The following is a 27,167-nucleotide window of genomic DNA, read 5'->3' as shown; positions in this document are numbered from 1 at the left end:
ATGTCTTATCTGTAGGATACATCTCTGGCTGAGGTAAACTCATTCAGTCCTTCAGTGCCAATATCCCCCTCATCAATAAACCAGTATAAATTTGAAGATGGACCAGAATTAAGAGATCTCTTCATTACAGTCGATGATCCTGAAAGCCACATTACAGCCATTGAAACATTCATTACATACAGAGTAGTCACAAAGGTAAGTATCTATTCATGGCTTTAATGGCTTACTTTGATAACAGTTGGCATTTTCACTCTTCTTGCACACCATTCTCTGGGATATTACTAAATTTAAACTTTAATTTTGCCATTTTTGAGTTATAGACAACTAAAACTGCATGAAAGTGTGGTAGAGAATGGAAAAAAATCAGTGTGATTCTGCATACACATGTGTTTCGATTCTTTATGTTGAGAAAATAGTTAATAATTCTTCAATGGCAAAATGAGTGCTATTAGAGAATAACATTTTCTGTTGTGATCTTCAGCTGGAACAGGAAACAGCCAAAGAACTGATTCACTTTGAAGACACTATATTAGCACAAATCTTGATGACTTTTGGATCACTTACAGGCTACCAGTCTTATGTCTTGCATAAATGTTACCTGCTACAGTCTTTCAATTCCATTATTTTCTAATTGCAGCATCCATTAACATATGGATGTTTGCTTCCCCTTTAGAGTTGCATGTGATTTCTGAGGAAACTGCCACAATTCTCTAATGAAAAAGTAGTATTAGGAAACAATTAAGTGTATTTTTAATTGTCCTGAATGCAAGTTATTTACAGGAAATAAGGAAGAAAGTCAGCCTTGCAAGATCAGTCTTCTCGGGTCTTCTGAGATTACCAGCAAATATTCTGTGGGCTGCATTTTGAGAATGTTAATTTATTTTACTTTCAGTTCTTCTTAAAAGATTCATTTAAAAACAGATTTTCAAATGGGAATTATTCATCTTTAAATAAGAGGAGATATCAATTCCTCATAAAATATTTACGGAGTAGGAAGAGAGCTATCTTTGTTAGGTTGCTACCAATAATTTTCACTTTATGCCCGTTTCTGTAGATGAGAGAACATTTTTTCTTCAGGCAAGTATGAAAGGGCTGTAAGGTGGATTGCTTTTGCTTTTTTTATCTCTTTTTTCTTATAATATTTAATTTGGAGTGCTGGTTGTTGATGATAAAGTAATAGCATTCCTCCCACATACCTTGAAAAATTTTTATTCAACCCTCAAAAATGTTTAGATTACAAAAGCATGTTTTGAGGCTTTTGGAATTTACTTGCATCACATTGTAAATCTCCGTGCAACAATGAGTGGTAAATAGCACATGTTAATGAAAACATGGGCTCTTTGTGGCTTGCCTCCAGAAGACAGAGCAGTGGTAAAATAAATCTCACGGTCTTACAATTTTGTAATCTGTAAAAAGCATTTTTTGTAGGCATTAAAGGTTTGTTGGCAAGTTCTAACAGAGGGCTGCAAAACTGGAATCGATGATGGGCCGCAGAATCCATTAAGCAGTGCAGGAAGTATTATTGCTCTGATATGCTGAAGTTTTCATGTTTTGAATGTTAGGCTTATTGAGTAATGTCACAGGTCCCAAGGACATATGTCAGCTCTTTGGGCTTTGTTCAGAGTGCTAAAAAATGGACATTCCTCACTTGTAGATTACTAATCACTTTAAAAGAAGTCCCCTAAAAGTAACGAACATAACTGTGATTGCTGAAAGGAAAATGCCACACTAAAGTAATTATTGCAATAATTTGGAAACATTATGGTAAGATAATCATTATAAGTCACAGCACAAAGTGCAGCTTAGTGCTCTTTTTTTTTTCCCCCAATAGAACTTTGATTTCTTGCTAAAATAGGATGTGTTAACTCTTCAAGGAGTTGATGATCATGGTTCTTTAAAATAACAGCACACCAATAACAGGGACAAAACAGAATGTATGTACTCCTTTCAAGTACTCAGTTTTCTCCAAAATCTAAAACGGTTTTTTTCTGGTATTCTAACCTAAGCCTGTTTTTTCTGCTTTTGGTTTTCAGACAACCCGTGGTGAGTTTGACTCCAGTGAATATGAGGTTCGAAGACGGTATCAGGATTTCCTTTGGTTGAAGAGCAAACTTGAAGAAGCACATCCAACACTGATTATTCCTGTTTGTTTGCTAAAACTTAAGTTATTTTTATTTGTTTGTAAGATGGCTCCAGTTTTATACAGAGATGTTTGAGGTCTTTCTTCAGCTTCTGAAGCTTCACAAACATTAAGCCAACCTATTTGCCTTAGCTTTATATGTATTTGACAAAAATCACATAAAGGTATTTCTTAGGTTTTTAATTGTGGCATTTGCAGTAATTTATGTCCTTTCTTAGTTGTACTCATGTTCTTCTGCACTGTGTACTACAAGAACCATGGTATACCTTAGTTGAAGATGATAACTTTATATAGCTTTTGGGTTATTGCATGGTGGATTTTCCAAGGTATACCTATGATTTTTAGTAAGCAGAACTGTTATAATACCCTGAATACTGTGCAAATTATGCGATATATTTCTTCTTTTTTTCCTTAGCCATTGCCTGAAAAATTCATAATGAAGGGAATGGTGGAACGATTTAGTGATGAATTCATTGAGACTCGAAGAAAAGCTTTACATAAATTTTTGAACCGTATTGCTGATCATCCAACTTTAACTTTTAATGAGGACTTCAAAATTTTTCTTACTGCACAAGCCTGGGTAAAATGACTTTGTTTTTATTTACAGTTCTGTGAAACCACATGTTGTGTTAGTAGGGTATATCAGGAGCCTCCCTGGTTCAGTATTCAGTAGTGTCATCCCATGGCTTGTTACCCAACTGTCAGAAGCAGGCAGGGATTTATGGAATATTCATAACCTGAGATAACCTTTTCTTCTGTGGTTTTGGTAATCATGCACATGGCCATAAATATTGCTGTACCTTCCAAAGTTGTTTTTGTTACTGCATTTTGGATTTTTGTGGCAAATTCATAGTATTTCAACTCTGCATGTTTTTTGGTACACATATAAGCTTCCAAGATTATGAGGAGAGCAGTGCTTTTAATTAATTATTGGTTTTGCATGGCACTGTCTTTTTCATTTTTTTTTTTTAAGTTTTACTGATCTCATAAAAGAAAAATACAGGCTTTTCCTGTTGCATTGTTGCAAGATGTGTCCAGTTGCAAATAGGAGTTTTGTACTCAGAAAAGAGTGCCTCTGAATTTCAGCAAAGATTATTCTAGCAACATATAAAAAGAGTTAAAAAAATAGATGGATTCTTCCCCCAGCAGGAACATTGAGAAAAACATAATCTTTTCTCAAAGACTTACCTCTGCAATCGTTACATCTGCTTTTCTGTTCAAAAAGCTAAATTGCAAACTAGCTAACTCACCCTGAGGAGTGAAGGGGTAAAGGTTTTCTGCCATCTTCAACCATTCTTGTGAGACTGTCATAGATGGCATGCTTGTGTCTGCTCAGAAAGGCTTAGCTAATAAATGCACAAGACAGGTATGGTTCTGACACTGGTCTAATAATTATAAGATTTATATACTAAAAAGACACAGGTTTATGTACGTAGTTTTGTTAAAAAAAAAAAAAGAAAAAAAAGGTGCTTTATTTATTATTTTCAGAGAATTAACAGAAGTACCTGGAAGTAAACAGAGCTTGTTTTGTCTTTAGGAACTCTCCTCACATAAGAAGCAGGGTCCTGGTTTGCTGAGCAGGATGGGACAGACTGTCAGAGCTGTAGCATCCTCAGTAAGAGGAGCAGTTAAAAATCGTCCTGAAATGTTTACAGAAATGAACAATTACATGGAAACATTTAGTCAGAAAATAAACTTACTAGATAAAATAGCTCATAGGATTTACAAGGAAGAAAGGGGTAAGTAGAAGACGTATCAGTTTTATTGATTTAAGAAATGAAAAAGTAGTTTTCATTGTGGCAGGCAAAATACTCTTTCCAGCAAGCAAGGAAAATGGGAGATTTTTGTGTTTATGCTGTGTTTTTCTTTCTGGTCATGTTTTTGACAGACCTTCACGTTAGTTTGAATCATTTTTTAATAGGAAGAATTTTAACATGTCATTCAGTGACTTATAAGGAAGAAGAAAATGTAAGTATGGCTGTATTTTAACTTGTGCTTTTTGGAAAGCTGCATGACCTTTGGTTTTGAACTTTGAAGGGAATGTACAGTTTTCTGTGCAATCTCATAATGACACAAAGCTGTCTTGATTCCAAATCTCTAAACTTCTCTTTGTTTAGTTTTGTTCTGCACCTTTTTTCTGTTGACAAAGTAGATTTTAATTTTTTTTTATAGCTTTACTGTTGGCTATAATTTTTGTCATGGTAGTCTGTGCCTGTTAGAGTTTTCTCAAGAAGGATCGCTTAATCTTAATTTTTTACTTAAGTAAGTGTAGTTCACACACCTAGTTGGAATGCTAAGTTACTGTCTTTTCTGAGATTCTGAGATTATTCTGATCTCAGACCTTGTCTGTTCAGTAGAATTTCCACTGGGCAGCACTTGAAGTATTTTTTTGCCTATATAGTACAATTTGAAGAGCTGCACTGTGTTAATAACTGAGTCCTTGAGCTTTTTTGTGCAGTACCAGATTTCAGTGTGTCTTCACTGAATTGAAAGGGTGTTATAAAAGAAAAATACATGTTGGTGAAAAGAGTTCCTTTTGATATTGTTCCCTCCAGTGAAAGTAGCTGTCTGAGGTCTGTAGGTTCAAGGTATCAGTGCCAAAATATTTCTTGGAAAAGCTCAAGAATTTTGAACATGCTCCCAAATGCTGTAGGTTATATCTTCTTTCTAGATTTTTCAAATAGCACTTGTCAGAATGCTTGTGTGCAGGGCCTCACTGTTGTGAATAGGAATGGTGGATAGCTCTGATACAGAGAACATTCCTGGTTGCAGTACCTTAATGTGGGATTCTTGATTACATCTTCCATAGAGGGGTTTTTTTTTGTCCAAAGAATCTCAAAGTAAATATTAACTCTTCATGCCACATGACTGCTTTTACCTTTCCTAGGACATTTCTTCATTATAAATTTAGTAGTGACAAAATTGCATTTTCAATACATGACCAGTGTGTTCACAGTATCCTCCTGTGAACTGCAGTTTGCCCATGTTTAGCCCTACCAAATGGCTCAGTGATCTGTGGGCCTTCTCCCTGGTTATGGATTATCACTAGGTCTAGAGACATAAGTAATTCGTAGGATATCCCTGTATTTAAATTAATAAAAACTACTGAAGGAGATAACACTTGCAGAGCAGCATTGAACTTCAGTGTTTCTTCTGAAGCTTTTGAGACATAACAAAGCTTCTAGTTTTAATAACTGAGACTGTATTTGGAACACTGCTGTTACCAAGAAGCAGAGAATTCAGGGCAGTAGAAGTCAGCAAGTCAGACCAACTGCCATGGCTCCCGTTGCTCTGTATGCAGACAGTGTGAAGTAATGCAGCTCATTGGGTGTCTGAATGCACCTCTTCAGGTCTACCTGAGTATGTGTGTCGTTGTGAAATGACTGGGGCATTTTTGCTGTTAGATTTCTCAAAGCTACTTAATTACAATACATTATTTGATTAGTTTACTCATAAACAATGAACTGGAGTTTACTTATCTTGGTCATTTGAGCAAATTTAAACATTAGCCTCAGTCTCTTGCTTGGTTCACAGTAAATACGAAGTTGCAATTAGTATCACTTAGACATCTATTAATGAACAGAAGAGTAATATGTGTATATGTTCCTCTTAAGACTATTTCAATGAAATGAAGGAGTACGCCCCCATCCACACGCTGTGGTCGGCCTCGGAAGAAGACATAGCAGACTCCCTAAGGGGCATTGCCAGCTGCATTGACCGCTGCTGCAAGGCCACAGAGAAGCGAATGGCAGCGCTCTCAGAACACCTGCCCATTTTACATGAATATGTTCTCTACAGTGAAATTCTCATGGTAAGATTTCCTGAAGGACTCTCTGTGGCTCAGTATAAAATTTGGCTTAGTCCAGTGACAATGTCCAGGAGAGAATTTGTAGCTGATGAGAATGACTTTACAGTTCCTTTATTTACTCATTACAAAACATGCACAGCATAGGATACCTGTCCATTGTCGGGGAATCCAATTGGTCCTGTTTCCCTTGCTAATCAGGCAAGAGGTGCCCCTTCCAAATAAGAAGAGCTTGATAGTTTTGCCTGGCAGGCAGCCCTGGGTAGCTGTGCTAGGGTGTCTAGTTTTGCTGTCTTCAGTGAGCTATGCATTGTAGCAAAGAGGGTTTGGGGACAGCAGCTGAGAAACACCTTCCCTGACACTGCCAAAATATGAACTCAATGAGTAACAGATTGTGTGTGGGAAAAGGAGTGGAGAGGTTTTTCCCTTTCTAGGAGCTCTTCCTATGTTTTCTTTTTCCAGAACAGCTGGGAACTTCCAGTTCCTGCAGCATTATGTAAGCATGTGTTAGTCTTTGCCATAAGCTACTGCTCTCAGTTCCCTTTATGTATGTATTTTTCTTATGCTTGGAGAGGATGTAAAAAATCAGACTCCAGAGTTGATATATTCAGTGCTGGTGGATAATCAACATAATTAAGTAACTGAATTCAGTATGTCATAATTCCCACTTTGCTGCCTTCAGAAAGCAGAACATGTGTACAAACCCCTCTTTGTCTAGGTTTTGAGCAATGCCAGCTGCAGAATCTGCTCTTGTGTTACTGCTGGGAACCCAGCTCCTGCTGCAGTGGTTTCTGAGTAGGGGCTGAGTGAGTCTTACAGGCCGTGGATAGAGCAAGACCCAAGCTAACCGAGCCTTTGGTGGCACTGTGAAGAGTATTGCCACTGCCTCAGTATGGCTTGACTACCAAGAGTTAGGAATTCCCTGCTGCAATGACTGCTGTCTTTGAAACAAGCTTCACAGAAAAAGGAGCTGTACAAAATGTCCTGTATCTCACAGGCCTCATTATTTGCACATACGTGCTGGTAGATGGAGGTAGGTACTGCTTTGCTTAAAGATCTGAATAGGTTGCTGTACTAGCAATTGCAGGTCTTCTTCTCCCCCACTTCCAGCCTTATTTTTCAGAATTTCTAAGTCTGTTACCCATGAGCAATTGTAGTCTTCATGCTACTGAGGAGATGTTGCCTGCCCATTGCCTCCTATTTTGCAGCCTGGCTCACCCTCACCCTTTCTCAGACGTTCTGTTTTGTCCAGAGCACAGAGAACTTTCTGGAGACAAGCCCCAGGATGACTACCTGGCTCTTCCTGCACACCTTACAAGTAGCTGTTGCCCACTGCATTTTTTTTCCTGCTTGTAGCTTTCTTGAAGCAGCACTTGTAACACAGTATTAGGCTGCTATGAGGTCCTGTCCAGAGGAGAAATCTTCCTTCAGTAGCTCATTCTTACACTACAACCCTTCAACCCTTCCTTTCCCTTCATTCACCATGGATTTTTATTTTTACTTACTGCCTATTTCCCTCTTGCACTTTGGAGAGAGAAATACTAGTCACTAAAGTAAAATACCTAAAAACACCCTGAGGAAGTCACCCACTAGTAAATCTTTCAGAGGTGTGGTTAACCCCTCATTGCAGGGACCTTGTATTTTCCAGTGTTGCGAGTTCAGCCTTTAACTGGGAAAAGAGGTGAATTTATAGCTGAAATATTTACATCTGGACCAACCCCTTCCTAACTGACCCACAGAGCAAATCTGCTATCCCTCAGGGTACAAATTACAGCATTAATTAGTTATGGGTCCACATAAAATTATTTGTGGGTTTTGTGGCAGAGTACCATTAAGTATTACACAAAAAAACCTATAAAAGTATAATAGTATGTTTTAAAAATAGAGTGCCTCTGTTTGCCATTAGAAGTCAGCATTTGTCTGTAAATGTAGCACCTTAGTATTAAAATAATTGGTTTTGTCTTGTAATTCAAAGTGTATTTGTGATAAATGTTGCCAAGCAGTCATTAAAAGTTTTAAAAGAGGCAAAAGAAATAGGAAAAAAGAGAAAAAAAATTGTATTATGAAGGAAAGCTTTTTGAGATATTTGTTTTGCTTCTGTGCTTACAGCTAAACATTTTCTTTATTTATCTAACCAAAAGATTCCAAGCTATTGATGAACATCTGTCTGTATTGCTAATCTATTGCTCAGAAATGCCCAAAGTCAAGTTTACCAATTTTTTATAGTGACTACCTGTTCAAAAAGAAACATTGAAAAATTATTTAAAAATTAACCTCCTAAATTATTCTATTGTGTTTGATAAAAGTATCAAGATTTCAGAGAGAACTCAGTCAAATAGGAGAGCTAGAGAAGGTAGAGCTGCTTGTGCCCTGTGCTGTTTCAGCATGCCCTGTGCTAGAGGTGAATACTGAACATCTCTGCAGAAGCAGCAGTAAAACCAGTTGTGGTGAGGTAATGTAAAAGAAGGTTTTGAGATTTTTAATTATATATGTCCTGCTTCTGATTTTTTTTCAAAAGGACCAAAGCCTTGCAACACTTCTGCAAGATAAGCATACCTGAGTGTACTTTTACAGGTGAGGAAGCTAAGACAAAGAGACATTTGTAAGGCTTCATCAAGGTCTCAGAGCAAATGAGCATTGGAAATGGACTAATCTGTAATACTGCTTCTGTTATGTAGCTTAACAAGTAATGTTCCTTCCCCTTTCTAATTTTTTTTGACATTATGCTAAAAACCCAATACCTGCTTAGATAGTTTCAAAGGAGGTAAAAATTACATATGCTGAAAATAAGCACATATATTAATGGTAGAAAAGCCATCATTTCTACCATAACTTTATCTGATTTTTCTGATTTTTTTTTCTGATTTGTCACAACTCCATTTGGCACTTACAAAATAATATTAAAGGTCAAAGTCACAATTTCAGTAATGCTTTGTATACCATTTTTAGTCTACTTTATATTGTAAATTTTACTCAAAGAAGATACTTCTGTTTGTGAGATTTGGCAAACTCATGTTGCTGATTTAAAATGAATATATGGTAAGTTAAGATGATACCAAATAAAGTGCTGTAGCAGTTTTGCTCATACAACTGGCAGTGATACTGTGTATGGCAGATCCTTGTGACACTGATTTTGGATTTAGTAAGATTCTTGACAAACATGTAAGAAAAAATAGAGGTATGAAAAAATAAGTCTTTATGATTTAATTTTTTTTTTTGATAAAACATATGTCAAAATTATTAAGTGGTATCATTCTGTGATCTTGTTTATCAAATAGCCAAGTTGTTTGATGGTTTTCTGAAAGAGCTAAAATTTGGTGCAGTTTACTTTTTTTTTCCCCCTCTATATTAAGGGTGTTTTGAAAAGGAGAGACCAAATCCAAGGCGAGCTCGATTCCAAAGTGGATGCTTTAGCCCATAAAAAGACAGAAAAGGATCTGGTGAGTATGTTCAGAAAGCTGGAATCTTCCAGGCCTTATTGTAACTGCAGGAGGTGCGCAGAAGAAGGACATGTCCCCTCTGAAGCCACGTGCTGGGACTGGGCACTGTCTCTACTCCTCTGGTAGCTGCTTGTGCCAGGCAAAGGCCATCATGAGAAAGAAGCAACACTTCAGTAGCTGGGCTGCTGGAGGGAGGGGCTGCTCATAGTGGGCGACCACTGGGCTTTGTCAACACAGACTGTACCACAGCTTATTTTCAGCTTTTCTATATACTTCCACACTTGGAGTTAAAAGAAGGTAACAGTTGCTGCAGTGCTCTTGTGGCTGCTGCTTCATTGATGTAGGAGAGGGAGAGGAGGTGATTAGGATCAGCAAAGCTGTTCATTAACTTATTTAAAATAAAATGTTCTGCATTCTGTTCTTTCAGGTTTCTGTTTTTTCTAGTTGGGCCCAGGGATATTTTTTTTGCTTCCAGTATGGACACCTTCATTTGTTCTAGTGAAGTCAGACTGTAACTGGTAGCCCATGGGGACAGGCATTCCCAAAACCATCAGGAAGGCTCAGTGAGCCAATTAAAAACAACTTCTGGGATAAGAATTGGCATTTTTTAAATTTTTGATTGTTAAACTTTCCAGCCTAAATAATGTCCTTTTAGCACAGCATTAACGCCAAGTGTTATACAGTGTAAATAATATGCAAAAATGACTAGTAACTTTTTAGTACATCAAAGGACAAAATTCTTAACATTTCAGATACTTTTTATTAGGCTTGTTGTAATTAGTTTCCATGTAAAGATGAGCTGTAGATCGTTTTTGGTGCTTGAAATGCGTATTTTCATTTGATTTTTTGGCACTGAGATGAATAAATAAGAATATATTACTGATCTCTGATACCTACAATGGCTATGGTATATTATATAACAATTTGCCTCTGTGTACTGCAGTGGGACATTAAGTAAATATCTCTGGTATTGGTTTTTTTTTCCTGAAGCAGAAATTTTTACTTACTGCCTTTGTGTTCTCTAATTTGTTTTTGTTTCTCTGCTTTCTTTGCTGCTTCTCCTGTCCTTTTTCCTTAGTTTAAAGCTTGAAGCTCTTATAAAATGTATGGAGAATGGTGAGTTGGAGAAGCCCCCTAGGCTGGGAGTTGGGTACCAAGGCAGGTGAATTCAGCGATGAATTCAGCTCCATACAGCTTGTTTAGCAGTCAGATTGATTGTTGTTTACTGTAGAAAAGACAACACAGCCGGGCAGGATGTGCCATATTTTCAGGATGCATTTCTGTTATAATCTGATGGAGTTCTCAGACAATGTGCACGCACTCCCTTTTCCTGAACTGTTACAATTAAAAAAGGAATATTGTTATTTTAGCATAGTATTGGTCATACCATGTTGATTTGATATTGACAGTACTCCATCATGAGATGTTTGTATTTGCTTCCAGTAGGATTTTGAAATCAGTTTGCCCAAACTTTTTTTTTCACTGTAGATGTGTTTCCATATCTGCATTTACAGTTTGGTAAAGGCTTTGGACACTGTGATTGCCCAGGTGTTCAGAACTTTGCTTTATCTATCCAGCCCCTCTATTTCTTACTCATTTCAGAGAATCCTGTTTTTGAGAGCCTCATTCTCCTTGCAGTCTCAGAAGAGCAGTAAAACAGATGTCTGTTAGTCTAATCTGATAATAAAATCCTGTGTTCTCTAACTCAGTGGCAGCTGTATCCTGAAGAATTTTTCTTAATTAGAAGCTGAAGCCTTTTTCTAGTAAGGGTAGTTTGGCAACAGAGAAGGGTGTACTGCTATTTTTAACCATTCAAGTGACTTAACTATTTTCTTGGTCATTTTTTTACTATGCTTTCATTTTTGTGTTGAAATATTTTTCTGATGCTTCTAACCGGACTGATTTCATAATAAAAGGTGGTTATAACACAGGTGTGTTGTTGGAATGGGTGTCAAACACTGAGTTAGGGTGCATCTGCACATACCTATTCCTAAGCAGAACTCCTGTAGCTTCTAATGATCTCATAGGTGTCAGATTGAACTTGTCAGTGCAATCTAGTAGCCAGAAATTTTGCTGACAATGAGTGGCATGAAGCCTAATCTCATTTGAAGTACATTTCCACCATAGATAAGGAGTCTCAGACTGTCATTAGAGCTGATAAAAGGCTGTGAGATATTTAGCATTGGTCACGGCAAACATTAAATGATTTAACAAACATGAGGTTGTACAGCAGAAGAATGCAAAACATCCCCAAGGTCAGTGCAGATGAAATAGGCTGGAATTGCAAATTAAACCTTATGGGACATTACGCTCATTGGCTGGGAAAGAAAATGCTTTCTTGAACAGTGTTAGAAAGCTGCTTGTGGTGCTGCTAAAAAAGCCAGAACCTTGGTTTCCACTCCAAAATTTGGTCCACGAAGGAGGCAGTTGTTCAGGGTATGGATAGTTTGAAGACTGATTTTAGATGCAGGCTCTGGCAGAGATATTGGAGAGGACTTTGGTAGCCTCCTGCTTATCTAGACATTTCTTACCTCCAGAGCTGTGGCTGTAAAGATACTGGGATATGCGGCTCCATCACTTCCACACCCCATCCTGAAGGCTACACAGAAATGCTAGTGTATCCCTTTATGGTTTGGGCATTTTTAACAGTTTTAGTCTTGCTACTAGGGCTGATAATAATTATGACAAAAGGTTGGTATAATGTGCTCTGACAGAGCGAGATAAGCATTAAATGCCAACTTAAGGATTCTAGTGTTCAGGCTTGAAACTGAATAGTAAAAGAGATGAAATGCTGAATCTATTACATTCTGAATATATTTTGTGTTTTAACTCCAGGTTAAAAGGGGGTTAGTATCACCAAGCTGTAGGATTAGTTCATATAGCAGATAGAAATCCATGCTATTTTGTATAGTGAGATAGTGTAAAATGTGTCACTTACCAGGTGATTTGGCTATTTTGGGTCAGGTCGTTTGGCTGCAGGTCACACCATTCATCTCTAGTAGCACTCTGCCCTAGCAACACCTGGCTCCCACCCTCCTGTGCCCTGGTCCCATGTCTGATTAGCGCTGTGCTGGCCTCTGGCGATCACTGATGGGAGATTTCATTTCTCTCACTGGCTGCCTCGGTGAGATCAATGTAAGCAAATGGATTCAGAATCCTGTTTAATTTGCAGGATCAGTTGCAACAATTTACACCTTGTAAACGAGGAACACACTTGGTAGATGTTTTTGTTATGACCAAGCCATTCTTCTTTCACTTCTGCTGTCATGGCAGCTAAAGAGAGTAGCACTGATGGGTTTTTTCATTTTGAAAAAGTAGATTTTAAATGTCTCTACTTGACATGGTGACATGGCATAATGCTGTCTTCAGACCTTAATACAACTCTTGCCTTAATACAAGATGTGGTTTCTTTGGGGCTTTAGAGTGGGATGTTTAACCTGATATCCAGGCAGAGTTGTATAACAGAGTCTGCCTGTCCACATCATGTCCTGACTACAGTGTGGAAGAAATTCTTAGTTCCTAGAAAAGGCCAGATGAAAAACCTGTAAAATAACTTACTTAAAGTTATAGAGAATGAGGTAAGGGGAAGCCACTGCAGCCAGGACTTCTAAGTCAGAGAAGTTCTTTACCTGTGTAGACTAGTGCAATCCCATATAGGAACTTTTTTTTTTTTTGCAAAAGCAGAGAATGTATTCAACTGCCTTTCCTACTCTAAATCATCTTAAAAATGTCATCATTTTCAGTATTCTGTGCGTATTCGTTTTTTGGTATTTGAAGGAAAGGCAATTAGCATAGACCTTGGTTAAAATACTAAATCCAGTTGTCTGTAATTCCTTTAAAGGTAATTTCCCCACATTTAAATTTTGGATTAACCTTTTTATTTCAAATACAGTGTTGGTAGTTGAAATTACCCTTGTCTGTAGCTTGATTAGTGGTCTGGTCAGATAATTGAACTTGGACTTTTCAGTAAAGTAGAAAGTTTTTTTTTTTTCACTTTGTTCCTGATTAATAACCAGTATTTCATTAATCTAGAAGTGTGGCAAAGAAAATCAGTATAGAAATCAAGTCTAATTAAAAGTGTTTATTATGGACTGTGGATAACATCCATTCAGATGAAATTTTCAGTGTTACTAGCTAAGTAGTTTTTGGCTCCTTTAAGAGCTGAATGGGATCCAGATTCCATGACCATTTCAGGCAGTGTTTGATGATTCAGTTTGTGTCTGATGGCAGCATCACTGCTGTTGCACTGGATCACTGTTCTCCCTTGCATGGTCCAAGCTGGAGGCTGTGCACCAAGACTTTCCGTGTCTCACTCTGAATTCTGACGTTTCTCTGTTCTACCAGTAGCGTAAGCATTCATTAAAAATTCTGGAAGTTAGTCCTGGAGTCCTGAACTTCTATCAATGAAAACACCAGCTCTGCAGAAAGCAAAAGTAGCTATCCAACTTTACACAGGCGTGGTATGAGGAAGAAACTATTTGCTTTATGGCAGAATATAAGGAAGAAGAAGAAATTTATGGAGCCTGAGTTGCAAAGGAAGCAATTCAGGGAATTAAGTTCTCCTGCTTGATGTTCCTTATTTTGGTGGTGTTTGTGCCTGCCCTGCCTCCTGCTGCAGACAGTGGCTCTGCAGTCCCAGCAGATGATTTTGCACTGTAGCCACAGGAGATGTACCTTGTTCTGTGACTAGGTGCCAGCCAGAACTGACACAGTGGATTAGTAAATGACAATAGGTAACCAAATTACTGAGAAGACCAAAAAACTCATTAAAGAGAGGGCTGCTGTCCACTTACTCCCATTAGCTGGAAAGTCAGTTTGTGCATCTATAGTAATTAGAAGCACGTAATGTTTGTAGAATACCCCTCAAGGTTTTGGGTCCTGGATTGCTGTGAAAGAGTTTCTTCTCTGTAGAAGTCTTTTCATTTAATTTCTTTCTCTGCTTCTGTATTTCTTTTCCCCTCATATGGTCACGCACAGTTCTACAAGAAAAGATGGTAATGTGACAGGCAAGAAATCAGAAAGTTTATGATTTTGATTTCTGCTGTCTTCTCCCTATTCTGTTTTCTCCTGTTGTCAAAGATTCTGTCAGGGTTTTCCCAGTTTTTCTGGCCAAATCTAATTTGTACAATTGATTCTGCTTCAGTAAAGCCCTCTATATTTTACTTTTTAGATGCATTACTGTCAAGTGCTAGTGGAGAGGTGCCAGACTCTGTAACTTCTCAGAGAATAAAAATATCTCCAGGAATACTTTAATTCTGGTCTATATTTTCTGTTATTAATATTTCAGAAATTGTAGTGAGTTATTAATTAAGAATTAATTTTAAACTTATCCCTGAGGAATGACTTTTTTTGCTAAGTTAAATACCAGCCTTAGTTCTGCAGTTCTCTTTGTCTCCACTACAGTCGAGTTCAATAATTTTGGAAATGGTGATTTTCCTAATTTTTTTAATGTTTATAATTAATATTTAGTTCTCAGAAGAGATTGGGAAACTTGAAGACAAAGTTGAACGTGCCAATAATGCTCTGAAAGCGGATTGGGACAGGTGGAAGCAGAACATGCAGTGGGATATGAGATCATCATTCACTAATGTGGCTGAGAATAATCTCCGTTATTATGAAGAGGTAATACACTTTCTCACAAAAGTGTTATCTTTTCATTATTTTAGTGAAGAAGTCCATGTGTTCTCTGTAAAGAGGAATTTTTCCATCTTAGTTCAAACATTTGGTAACTTCAGAATCAGTTTCTGTGGGAATAGGGAGGCAGTTATCCTTAATTTGACCAATTTCAAGGAGAATAGATTTTATTTTGCCCAAGTCGTTGATCCTGAGTTCATCATCGACAGAGGGCACTCTTGTTTTACTAACCACAACAACTTGGAACATATTTTTCAGTTAAATGTCAGCTGCTATATTTCAGTTTGGAAACATTTTGCTGTGAGAGCATGAAGAAGCCCTCTGTAAGGCTCAGATCTGCATGAATAAAACCTTTAAGTGAGATTCTGTTAGATTTTTATTTTCAGCTCAAATGCTGCAGGTAATATTCTTGGTAAGAATTTCCAAGAATATATACTAAGAAGGAGAATTTGAAAACATGTAACAAAATATATTAAGCATTCTGTGAAGTTTCCTCATGGGGAACACAATGTTGACTGACATGCACATTTTGAAAATATCCCAGATGTCTTGAAGTTTTTTAAAGGATTTCTCCTTACTTTTGGAAAAAAATTGGAATGCACTGAGCCATCTATTAGTCATAAATTAGTCATTTTCACAGATATATTTTGGTACCTGTAACTTCAGTCCTGTAGTCTGAGTCTTTTATGGATTGTCCATTATCCAATGGCAGTGGCCTGATTTTACAAATCATTTTGTTAAAACATAATTGAAAAGACAGAGCTCTTGATCATCAAGTCTAATTAATTAACATGCAGTCTGTGAGATGCATGGACATTGACAATCTGTTGTTACATATTAAGATCAAAATATTTTCTGAAATCAGGCAGCCAGCTTTTGGCATCCTCTCACATTGTCTTCATTTATTGATGGTCTCCGACTTCTATAGTAGCCATATGTATAATAAAACAATGCTGAATATATTGGAATATTTTCTTTGTGAATGATTAGCTAAAACATAAAAATAATTATTTGGTTCTTTTTCCTGTCTAGAAATGCTTTTTGCTGAAATAGAAGTTTAATTCAGAATACCAAAGCTCATATTGTACATGAAATTACTACTCTTAAGGCAAAAACTGCAGAAAATTATTCAGCTGTCTCTGTAACTGCCAGAGGTTTTTCTTAAGTAGCCCCTCAAATACCAGAAAAATTGGTTTATACTGATCCTTTGTTGGTGCTTTTCTCGAATACTGAAATCTTTAAATGATTTTGCTGCTACATCTTTGTGTAGATCTACATTTTAGAAAAAGCACCTTATCTTACTACAGCAGTTGCAATAATAAGCAACATTGTGCTAACTCTATCACTCCTTGTTTGCAAAGTGAGGGCTTACCAATTTCATTCTGATTCATCAGAAAGTCATTATCTAATCCTGATATTCAAAAGAACTTGATAAAGTTAATATTTTGATTGGGAGTTTTGACCTAAAATGCGTTTATTTAAGAGCCATGGTTAATGTTGATGGTTAATTACTAGAGAAGGGATTACTGATTACTATCAGAGGCTCATATATTTCAAACTACAAGTGTGTACTCCTGAAAGCAGCAGGAGAAGAAGCTCTGGCATCTGCTCCTGCTGTTTGGGAGTGAAACTTCAGGAAGGGAATCTCAGAAACCTGAGAAACAGAATATTATTTTTATGCTTTCAGTAGGAAAGAGAATCCTACTTTAAATGTAATAGTTTGAGTCTGACTCATTAAACTCATGCACAAACACAGTGTCTGTTACAGTGTTTTTCACTTTTACAATTATTACTTGCTTCATTAGCATTCTTTCACATGTCTGAAGTTACTCATTCAGACTTTTGATGCATCATTTGATGCTTACTAAGCCTTTTCTTGCTGTTAGCATCCCTCGTGTTATTTCCTGCCTTTTCTTTTCCCCAGACCATGTTCTGTGCATTTTAGCACCATGGATGCTATGAATATGATTCAGTTGCCCAGCTCTTCTGTCCCACTTCTATGAGGAATCATCTCCTGGTTTCTTAGTGACTACCTGCTTCTCATCCTTTCCACAACTTCCCCCACTCCTCAGTTAACCTATTCTTGCCTCTCCATGAGCAATGTCCCCTTCTCTTCTCTACAGCTGCGTTTCACTGTGCTTCTCCTTATTCCCCTTGCTGACTGCATTTCCCAGGCACACAACCAAACCAGGAGTCATTTCTGTTCATGATCATTCTCTGCATCCATTAAATTTCCACGAACAGAGTAATGAGAGACAGGCATCCTGTATTTTCTGATGGTTGCTGCAGTAGAGAATGCAGTCCTTCAAGACTGTATAAAACTCAAGCCACTGCGGTCAAAAACAACATAGCAGCATGTCAAAGTACACTAGAATTTCTAAAATGTTACTTCATCTTTGTCACAATATGGGGAAAGAATATGACCTTACATTTGTTTGGGTTTTTTCTTAATTGTAGTTGCCTAAGGATTCTGCTGTCAACTTGTCAAGCATCACTTAGCTAGCATAAAAGAGTATCTCTTCCTTAAGCTGAATTAATGTTCACATTAATGAAGTGTTATTCTTAAGTGTTACCTGTAATTACATTTCTCTGGATTTACAAATTTAAGAGCTATTCCTGTAGTCTTCTGGTTCATTGGCTATCTGCAATTATTATACTTGAATAAGAACTGTTCCTTTGTTTCTGTGGCTGTTTTGTGTCTCTCAGTGCTGTGGTAACAAAGATGTGAATGAAAGCCCAGTGTTGCAAATTTACAGGGTGCTCCTGTGCAGGCCTACGAAAACAAAAGCTTTCATGTGATAATGTGCAAGCTTTGTTATAATATATTTAAAATCATTTAGGAGCCAAGAATTACCATGACTGACCAATCATTTGGAATTCCTGTAGCTGGTCTCAAGGGTTCATACAGTTCTGTACTTCCTTTCCTCTGGAAAACAGTTGAATACATCCTTAAGTCTCTCTGTATTCCACAAAGTCCTAAATCAAAAAAAATACTAATAATGACAGTAAATGCATTGCTAAAATGAGGAGGACTTTCTGAAACAATATGAAAAGGTTTTAATTTTTAAAAGTTCATAACTTTACTCCTATTTCTGAAGTAAATAGCGTTGATTCAGCACGTGTTAACACTGTACCATTTATTTTATTCCTTTTCATCGTGCCTTAGGCATGACACCGTTGTCTGACGGCTTAGTCCAGAAGAGGTATCTGCCAAACAGCTGGAATCATAAACTGTCCACAGGGTGGAGCTTTCATCTGAGAAATTGATTGTCACCATGAGTATTTTCATTAATTTAGAAATAGATATTCTAAAGATGCAGCATTACTAAACCCAAAGCAGGATACAGAGTTGGTGGTGGTGCTGGCAAGATTATTTAGCTGGCACATTTGAAGTGTTGCTGCTGCAGATTATCAAAACCAAACCAGGCACTGTGGAACTCTGGCTTCAAAGAGCAGAAGCAATTAAACATATGCTAAATTTGTCTTTTTTTCCTCATGTGTTTAGTATAGTGCCTAGAACATATACAGCATCAAAGGAAGAAAACCACTTCAATTTTTCTCAGCAAAGAATTTTGGTAACCCATTCTTTTCAGGAACACCACTAGAACAAGTTACTAGGTTTTACAGCCCAACCCAAAGGCTAGCTAGACATTGTAAATCCTGCAAATATACCGGAATTTGGGTTTACACTGCTTGTTAGGCACTCTAGGAAATGCAGACAGATTGGTGGTTTTTCCTGCTCTGGGATGATAGTTAGTTTTGGCATTAAAAGAATGTGTTTTTTCTTGAGGATGGATGAACCTTTGTTTTAAAGCATAGCATCTGATTTTATTTATCTCATGTGAAATTAATCCTGTTAAACCCTTCCATTGTAATCAGATAATCAGTTACCTTTGATATAGTCAGATTCTTGGTAGGGTATTGACACACCCTACTATTTTTCAAAAATATAAATAATTTCCTGATTTTCTCAAGTATTTCAAGCATAATTTGGTATATTTCTGTGACCTACATTGTTGTACAGGCATAAATTGATCCAAAAGATTCAGTGGGGCAAACCAATACTCGTTCCCCATTACAGCAACTTCCTTCTAACTCCAAAGCCCTTATGTACCTCTCGGTCTGGTAAAAGCTGTAGAAAAATAGATGAGATTTGTTGTTTGCCCTAGAGGCCTCTGTAGTGATGCATTTAGGCGGTCATTTGGTCGTGTAGCAGAAAGTTCCTGCGTGTTGATCACATCCTACCTTAGCCATGCCTGGGAGTTCAGCTACCAAACTTCACGAGATTTTCAAAAGCTCTCATGTCTGAGCCCATTTGTCTCTGTGCATGTTGCTTCAAAGGCAGATCCATCTTTGAACCCTCATTCACTTCAGCCTCTAAAACTTTCTAAAAATAATTTTAGGAAGACATTTTTCATAGTGGGAATTAATATTTCTGTGCAGTCTAGTTTTTGTTTCCTTGCACTCAGAAATCATAAAAATAGTTTCTGTTTCTCTCAGACACAAACAAGACTTCATTTTCAGATTCCTCTCCAAAAAATTCCATCATAAATGATATTTTTAAGGTATCAGCCATGGATAACTGGGAACTGGAACACAAACACGCATGGCACGTGACACACTGCTTCTGCTAGCATCCATACTTCATGTTCTATTTTTATATCTCCTTTTTCATTATATATGCAATTGTATTATATGAAAAGCTTTTTTCTGCTTTTTCTAAGAATGATGTTGTAGAATAGATACGTGTCCTGCAGTAGTAATCAGAATTCTTTAGGTAAAGTAGCCTTATTTAAGTTCTTGCTATTTCATTTTGTGTATTTAGGCTTTTTTATGTTTTCCATTGGGCTTTTGCAAGTAATTGGATTATGAATTTCAATCCTGTGCAAACACATTTCATTTCCTCAGTTTGGATTTTCTGGGTTTTTTTCCTTTCTGTCTCCTTTGTGAAAATTGGCTGATCCTCTACTTAGATCTCCATTTTCAACCTCCCAGGAGAATGGAGTAAAATCATTTTGTAATAACGTTGAAGTATACATCACTAACAAAATGTCGTTTATGCAGTTCATGCTTCACAATATGAAAAGCTTGAGCCTAAGGCAGAGAGACCTAGTTTTGTTTTGGTGTGGTTAATTATAAAACTTGTCAGCTGTAGCAGCACTGTGATGTCTGGCAGTGAAATGAGCCACCATTGCTCTTACATTTTGAAAAATGTGTTTTGGTTATATAATCAGAGATAAATTAAAAGCTGAATAACTTGTGTGAAAAAAATGCTTTACATCTTTGTCTGGACAGACTTCAGAAGATCGTATCTATCTGGTTAAGCAATGTATTGTGATTGCATTTTAACATGTGCAGTTTGGCTCAGTGTTGCAAAGGTAACACAAAGCCATTTTTACATTGCAGCCAGTGCTGATACATATATTTTAAAACACATTACTGAAATTACGGGATGACAAAACATGGACTTATGTGGTAATTAAATTAAACTGCGATTCAGAAAAAAAATTTGTCATTGCTAACAAAAGACTCTTCAAGAAAAAGTGATGTTTTCTTGCATCACACTTAGAAAAAGCCTAGAAAAACAGCTGTGCCTTGCAGCTTTCTAGGATGGTAAGCCAGGCTGGGCTCAACAGAAATTGATGAGTTTGAGTGCTGTAGTGAAGACACATTGCTAGCAGCTGCCTCACTGCCATCTCAAAACCAAGATGCTGTGTTCCAGCTCAAGCCTCTCAGATAGACTCAGCTGCCACAGTGTCACATGAAATAGGGGAGTATCTAATGATCAAACTTAAAGGCTTTATACAAAAGGTCAAAAAGACCTTTTAAATCAGAAATCAGTTTTCAACACTTGCAGTTCACTGTTCATGCTGGCAGTAACTTCACTGTTTCTCCATGGTGTACCATTTCAAAGTAACATTTCTCCAAAAAGTCAATGAAGGAAGCAGATTTCCACATGAATCTTATCCTGTTAGTCCTCTCTTTTCACAGTAATTCGAACCTTAGATGTACTCTGAACAGCAGCATAATGTTGTTGTGTGCAATAGCAGCAGTAGTGACTTGGAAGCAAGATCAAAAGAGAAAGACTGGGGAAGTAAATTCATGGTATCCATAGTCTAGGGGACAAAATGTGAATAACAGAAATTATCTCTACTGTGTCTAATAATAACCAAAAACCTATGCAAAAATAAGCTCAGACTTTTTTCTTTGTGATCTTTTAGTTCAGTTGGCTGTTTAACTGCTCTCATTTTTTTGCAGACCCACATGTTCTACTTTCTTATGTCTTCAGAGACAAAGCCACTGCTGACTTTTTTTTTTCTTGTTACTTTTGTCACCCTTAATTTTATGGGTATCCCTGGTTCTGCGTCCTTGTGTCATCACGAATTCCCCCAGCTCTAGTCATCCTGTGTGTATTCTTTGTTTTTCTCTTTGAGCTTATACTTTAACATATCAGATCCTCCCACTCATCTGCTTGCACACAAATAGGCAGTTATACCAGGACCTAGGCTCTTCAGTGTAGTATGACTGTATCTCCATATTTAATCACAGAGTTTGGAAGTCATTCACAAGAAATGTCTAATAAAGTTAGGTGGCTGCAAGTTCAGGCTGGGTCATTTCCATGTCTCCTAAGCCATGACAGATGGATATGAGATGTTCCAATGAGCTGGGCTTAGCAAATGTCTGTGGCTTGAATAGTTTATGGCAAAAGATTTCAGTTAGGAAATGATGCTGTTTTCAGGGCACTGATTTAATTCAAAGTTCAGATAAATGGAGTCTGCTGTCCAGATTTTAATATATATTTCCGGAGAAATTTCAGAAGACTTATTTATTGTGCATAATAAAGATTCTTCATGAAAAGAACTGTGTAGAGTAAGTAGTAAATAAGCTGCATTGTCAAGAACAATAGGTATGAATGTATAAGTCAAAATTTTGTTAGAACATTTCAGTTTCAAGGGCTTTTTTTCAACAGCATCAGAACAAGAAAATTATTGAAGGAATTTGCCTTTCCTGTTCTACTGCCAGACTTGAAATAGTACAACCTGGTGCTTTGGGTAACAAGCATCAACTCACTAGAGGTTACCTCGTGATAGCTTTGCCATGGCTCTCAACACTAATTTATGATTTAGAATGGCTTGCCAAGCTGCCAACACTCATTTAAGCCAAATTGAACCAAAGTCATTTGGGGTTGGGGTTGGTTTGTTGGTTTTTTTTCATTTTACTGCCTGCAGAATTGATGCTTCAAATAAAAAAAATAAGTTTTTACAATTGTAAATACATTTTTCCATAAAGAGAGAAATACCACTTGAAAGGAATAACAACTTCCCTACTCCTAGCTCCTGCCTTTCTGGTCCTATTTCTTTCCCATTCTCTCCTTATATAGAAAAAAAAAAAATGGTTTCATTTAACTTGCAAGGAAATTGGGTATACAATAGGAATCCACAGAGATTACAAGGGAACAGTGCCTGACAATGTGCTTTCTATTTGGAAGAGATTTTTGCCTGTAACTAAAGGAAGAGATTAAAGAAAAGCATAATTAATGTTAGCATCTTCCATACTACAACATACAATTACAATGCTCACAGTGTGTGCTTGTCATTATGTAAAATTGACCTTTACAGCTCACTCAGCATGTTAGCTAACATTTTGCATATCACTGAGCTGCCTAGGAAACCGTAGTTTGCTCTTACCACGGTCCTACAAAAGCAGCTTGTGACAATGTGTATGTATTCTGCTATTTTTTTAAAATTCCTTTTCTCCTTGGCCAACAGTTTACAGAAATCTGTCTGCTGTACTCATATGTATGTGTTCGGTTTTTTTAAGTGCCTTGCTACGTGGGAGTCCTTCCTAGCATCTCAATCAGTGGATCTTCATGTGGAAGAAGATTCTGAAGACAGGCCTTGAGTAATATCTCTGCTTGATCTCTGCCTTTTCCGTGCAGTTTCTCCCAACCAAAGTGCTTTATATGAGATCAGTTACATTATTAAATTTAACTGTTAAAAATCAGTGAAATGCAGGAAACCAGCTTATTGAACACTCAGGTATTCTAGTCCTGAAATACATTTTGAAACATGCTTTATGTTGCTTTATATTGCTTAGCTCTGATTTTACATATTTTTATGCATTTGCATACAATTGTTTTCGTAAATATTGCGTAATTTGGATATAAAATATTTTAAATATGTAAAAATAGCTCCATTTTAATAAAAATTTTAATGAGGAAAGTTTGTCATCATTTTGTATCCTAGTCTTTTTTAGAAGTATTTTGGTATTTTAGCATACTTCTTCGATTCTCTTTCTTGAGTAATTTCTTGTACTTGTAGAATTACCTTGTGTAGTCTTTAAGGGCTAGGACTTTAGGATTATTTTAATAGATCTTGCTAGTTGCCCTATGACAACACAGGACATAAAGATGCCAGACGTTTTGTGAGATTAATGCTGCTTTAAAGTATTGTTAATTCAGTTTTCAGTTTGCAGTATTTACATGTTTATTAGACATCTTCAATTTGACGTTTTTTGAAGCATAAAGAAAAAGTGACAGTTCATGAAACAGACTGTTTTTACAGTGACTTTGTACAGTGACAGCACTGATGCCAACACAAGAACTTCCATTTGGAGTTTGCAGGGTGAAACCTTCTGCTCCCATGGCTGACCCTCCTGTAATGCTTAACTTCTTCCCTCTTTAGATAGTCAATGTGGAAGAGAAATAAAAGAGGTTTGCATTAAAATGATCAGCTGATTCACTCATGCAATATGTATTAAAGTCTTCCAGTCACTGAATTATTCCACCCAAAAGGTCCTCCAGACTGCAGCTGTAGTTTCTGCAGTTCTCCCTGGTGGTTAAGGTCTGAGCAAGCCACAGGCTCTGTGTGGAAGGAATGAGGTGCAGGAATCAGAGACAGCCTAACCAGGGCTCTGGCCTTGCAGAAGAGCAGGGCTTCAGCCAACACCTGCACCTTTTGTGGTGGCATTTTGTACACATGCTCTGATCAGTCAGCTAATGGCTGCAGGAGACAATTCCAGAGCACATGGCTGCTGCTCCTGGGTGGCTGTGGACCTGCCCAAGCTGGGCAAGGATTCTGTGGCTTTGATCTTAAAAAATGTATATTGCAAGTGAGATCTGGAATACCAGCACGACCTTTTCAGCAGTGCTAGGAAGAGTGTTCTCATGCTGCCCCCATGAAGTAGTAGTGAAAGCTCGGCTATTTTTTTCATCTTTAAAGTGGCAGTTAAGCTGCTCCTGAAATCCTGCAGGGAGCATGCATCTCTCCCAGTGTGGACAACTCCCCGTGCAGAGGTGAATCTGTGTCAGGAGGAGGGCAGTGCAGTGCTGAAGGACTGTGCCTCACAGGGTCTTCTCCAGCCGTGCTGGCAGTGGATCCTTGCAGGAGGCAGGGAAGAACAACGTGGCTGGACTGTGCTCTTTTCCCACTCTACCTTCCTGATGATTACTTTTTAACATGAGAACTTCTATCAATGTGCTTAATAGCCTTAATGGCTTTCCCTTTCATTTTTTTTTCACCTAAACTCATAGGATTTACCATGCTGAATATCAGTGAACTCCACAACTTAATATGTAGCAAAAATCAATTAATTTTGTAATTTCCTAAACCATCTGCCCAATAACTTCAGGTAATGCCTTCTGCCTGTTAAATTTTGAGAAGAGTTGAGCAACTGTTTCCTATTTGTCTTCCCTGTGCCACTCAAGAATTTACAGACCTCTTGTGTTTTCCAAGTTTCCCAGAGGAAAAACCATAGCTTAATACCATATTGTACAAAAGGCACTTGACATCTGTGCTCATTGTTACTGCTTTTCTCTGTATTTTCTAGTTCTGCTGCAACCAGTACTCAAAATGCAGACACACCAGAAATGTACATGTTGTCATAATTATGCTTTGATTTTTGTCATCATATTCCTAATTTATTTTTTGAAGTACCACTGAATGCTGAGCTGCCATTCCACAGAACTGTCCACTAATATTAAGAGCTATTCTGAAGGTTACTGAATAATTTAATATCCATCAGTGTGTATATATAGGAGAATTGGCTTTTCCCCAGTGAGCATTTATTTGCATTTATTAATACTCAATTTAGCCTGCTGTTTTTAGCTCCTAATCCCTCTGTAGTGTACAGTTCTATAAACAGGATTGCAGCAAGACAGACAGCAGTAACACTCTGAATACCAGGTAAGTTAAAGTTCAAGGAATTGAGCTTGAACAGGCTTACTGGAAGGATAGAAATTTCTAAGTGTAACCAAGAATTACTATCATGCTGCTAATTTAGGCACCTCTAAGGACATACAATGTCGGGTTAGCTGAGATGGCATTACAGGCATTGATTTTACCTGCATAGTCTGCCAGACTAATAGGTTGCTTTCTGAGACATTTGGGAATGAGAAGCACCATTGGACATTTTCCATTCTTGGTAAAACATTCATTATGTTCATGATTTATTTTTAATTTCTTTTTCTCTTTAGCTAGGCCATAACTTATGGGGGAAAGATTTTAACAGTCAGTTTTATAGAGGCCTTCTTGTGACCATGTATTTGTTTTCCCGATTTTTTAGTAGCTCTATCATCATGTAAAAATAAGGTCTATTGTTAAGTACAATCAAACATTGTCCTTTTCATGTCATGCAAATACTTCTGAAACTTACAATTTTAGAAAGTCTATTGCATATTTAGACTTATTTCCAAAGATTTTTCTTTTATGGAGTCTTGCTTTTCTTAGGCTAATGATTAGAAAGTGCTTAAGGTATTTAATTACTCAAAATCAGTCTGCCTCTTACTGGATTTTCACGCTGCCTCTTTGTATGTCAGTGGTTCATACCTAGGGCCTTTAAATAATGCATCTCGCTCTTGTTAGAGTGAAAACACATACAAAGAAAAGAACAAAAACCTTCTCTGGTACCTAACAGGGGAACTTTCACCAGAGCAAATTGCTGGTAGTAAAGGTAAAACAGGGATGTGGGTAAGAAATCAGTGGCTTTCAGTGCTGAGTGATTTTAAAGGGTTTCCTGATACAGATTCCATCGCTTTACAACTGATGTGTGGCAAGATGCATGTCCAGAGAAAAAAGAAATAAATACAGGTTCTTCTGGCCCCTGCTGCTGTCAGCCTCTACCCAAAATAGTGACCTTTTAAAAAGATTTGTGCTCTATGTATTGAATTTTTTTCATTTACCTGATAGCTGTGGGCAGGATTTCACTTCTAGCATCACTAAAATGAGGATAATACTGGCATCAATTAATCATTAAAGCAACCTTTGAGCAGGAGCTTTGAAGGCCATGAGGAGTATGCAGTGGTTTTCTTCCATATGTCTAAATCACATTTTCACATCACACATCAGCACTGCCCACTATTTTGGACAACTGTCCCTTGCACATTCAAGAATGGATGAGGGCAGAGGTGTATGTAATAGGCTACTCTGATATGTTTTAAATTTACTCAAAGAAAATGGCTAAATAACCCTTTTTCTAACAAATGGAGGAGCTCCTACCTGCCAGCTGGTGTGACTGACTTGAGTGAGTAGAGGATGAGATAGTAAAACCTTTGCAGAAAGCACTTGGACAACAAAACATTCATAAAGCACTGCATAGCTGTGAAGCTTTTACTGTGTGGACCTTCTGTTAACTGGCTGTATGTCACAAAGCCATCATCTTTACTCTAGTCCTGCCATCACTGTGGGGAGAGAGAAGCCTTATCTATGCAATCCCACAGAGGCTCCTTATTGAGTACAGAGTGATTGAAAGAAGTGCTGGCCAACAGGATGAACCATAAACTCCTTCATGAAACCCACTATGTTGCATTTTCAAGCTGCAGCAATGTTTGGATGCAGCCCCCCCCGTTGGCAGCGGCTCTGCCCCACTGGGAGGAACAGAGCAGCAACAACTCATCTGAACCTGAAAGGGACAGACACAAACTTTCAGCAGATTTGGGAGGTTTTGGGGACCTGAAAAGTGAGGGTACATCCTGGTTTAGGTAAGACACACAATTGAACAAATGAAGAACAGTAAGAGGATGTCCTTGTTTAAAATATAATTGGAAAAACATATCAAAACCCCATTGTACTCATTTTCCTACAGGCAAAAAAGCCGTATCTGAGGTTTGAAATTTTTTACCTGGACTGTAACATGACAACGAGTTTTCAGC

The 27,167-nt window shown here is 37.5% G+C and overlaps 1 protein-coding gene across 1 annotated transcript; it reads left to right on the top strand.

Moving 5' to 3' along the window:
- SNX7 (sorting nexin 7) lies at positions 1–23,242 on the top strand. The gene is given in 8 exon segments (XM_008630251.1): positions 1–195; positions 2,034–2,144; positions 2,556–2,720; positions 3,678–3,879; positions 5,755–5,951; positions 9,299–9,385; positions 14,855–15,007; positions 22,841–23,242. Coding segments are annotated over 8 exon segments (1,191 nt in total). The 3' UTR covers positions 22,922–23,242.
- The last annotated feature ends 3,925 nt before the right edge of the window (positions 23,243–27,167 follow it).

This window comes from Corvus brachyrhynchos, unplaced genomic scaffold, assembly GCF_000691975.1.
Source record: "Corvus brachyrhynchos isolate BGI_N302 unplaced genomic scaffold, ASM69197v1 scaffold101, whole genome shotgun sequence".
Classification (NCBI taxonomy): domain Eukaryota; kingdom Metazoa; phylum Chordata; class Aves; order Passeriformes; family Corvidae; genus Corvus; species Corvus brachyrhynchos.
This window is presented reverse-complemented; position numbering and strand designations above follow the sequence as displayed.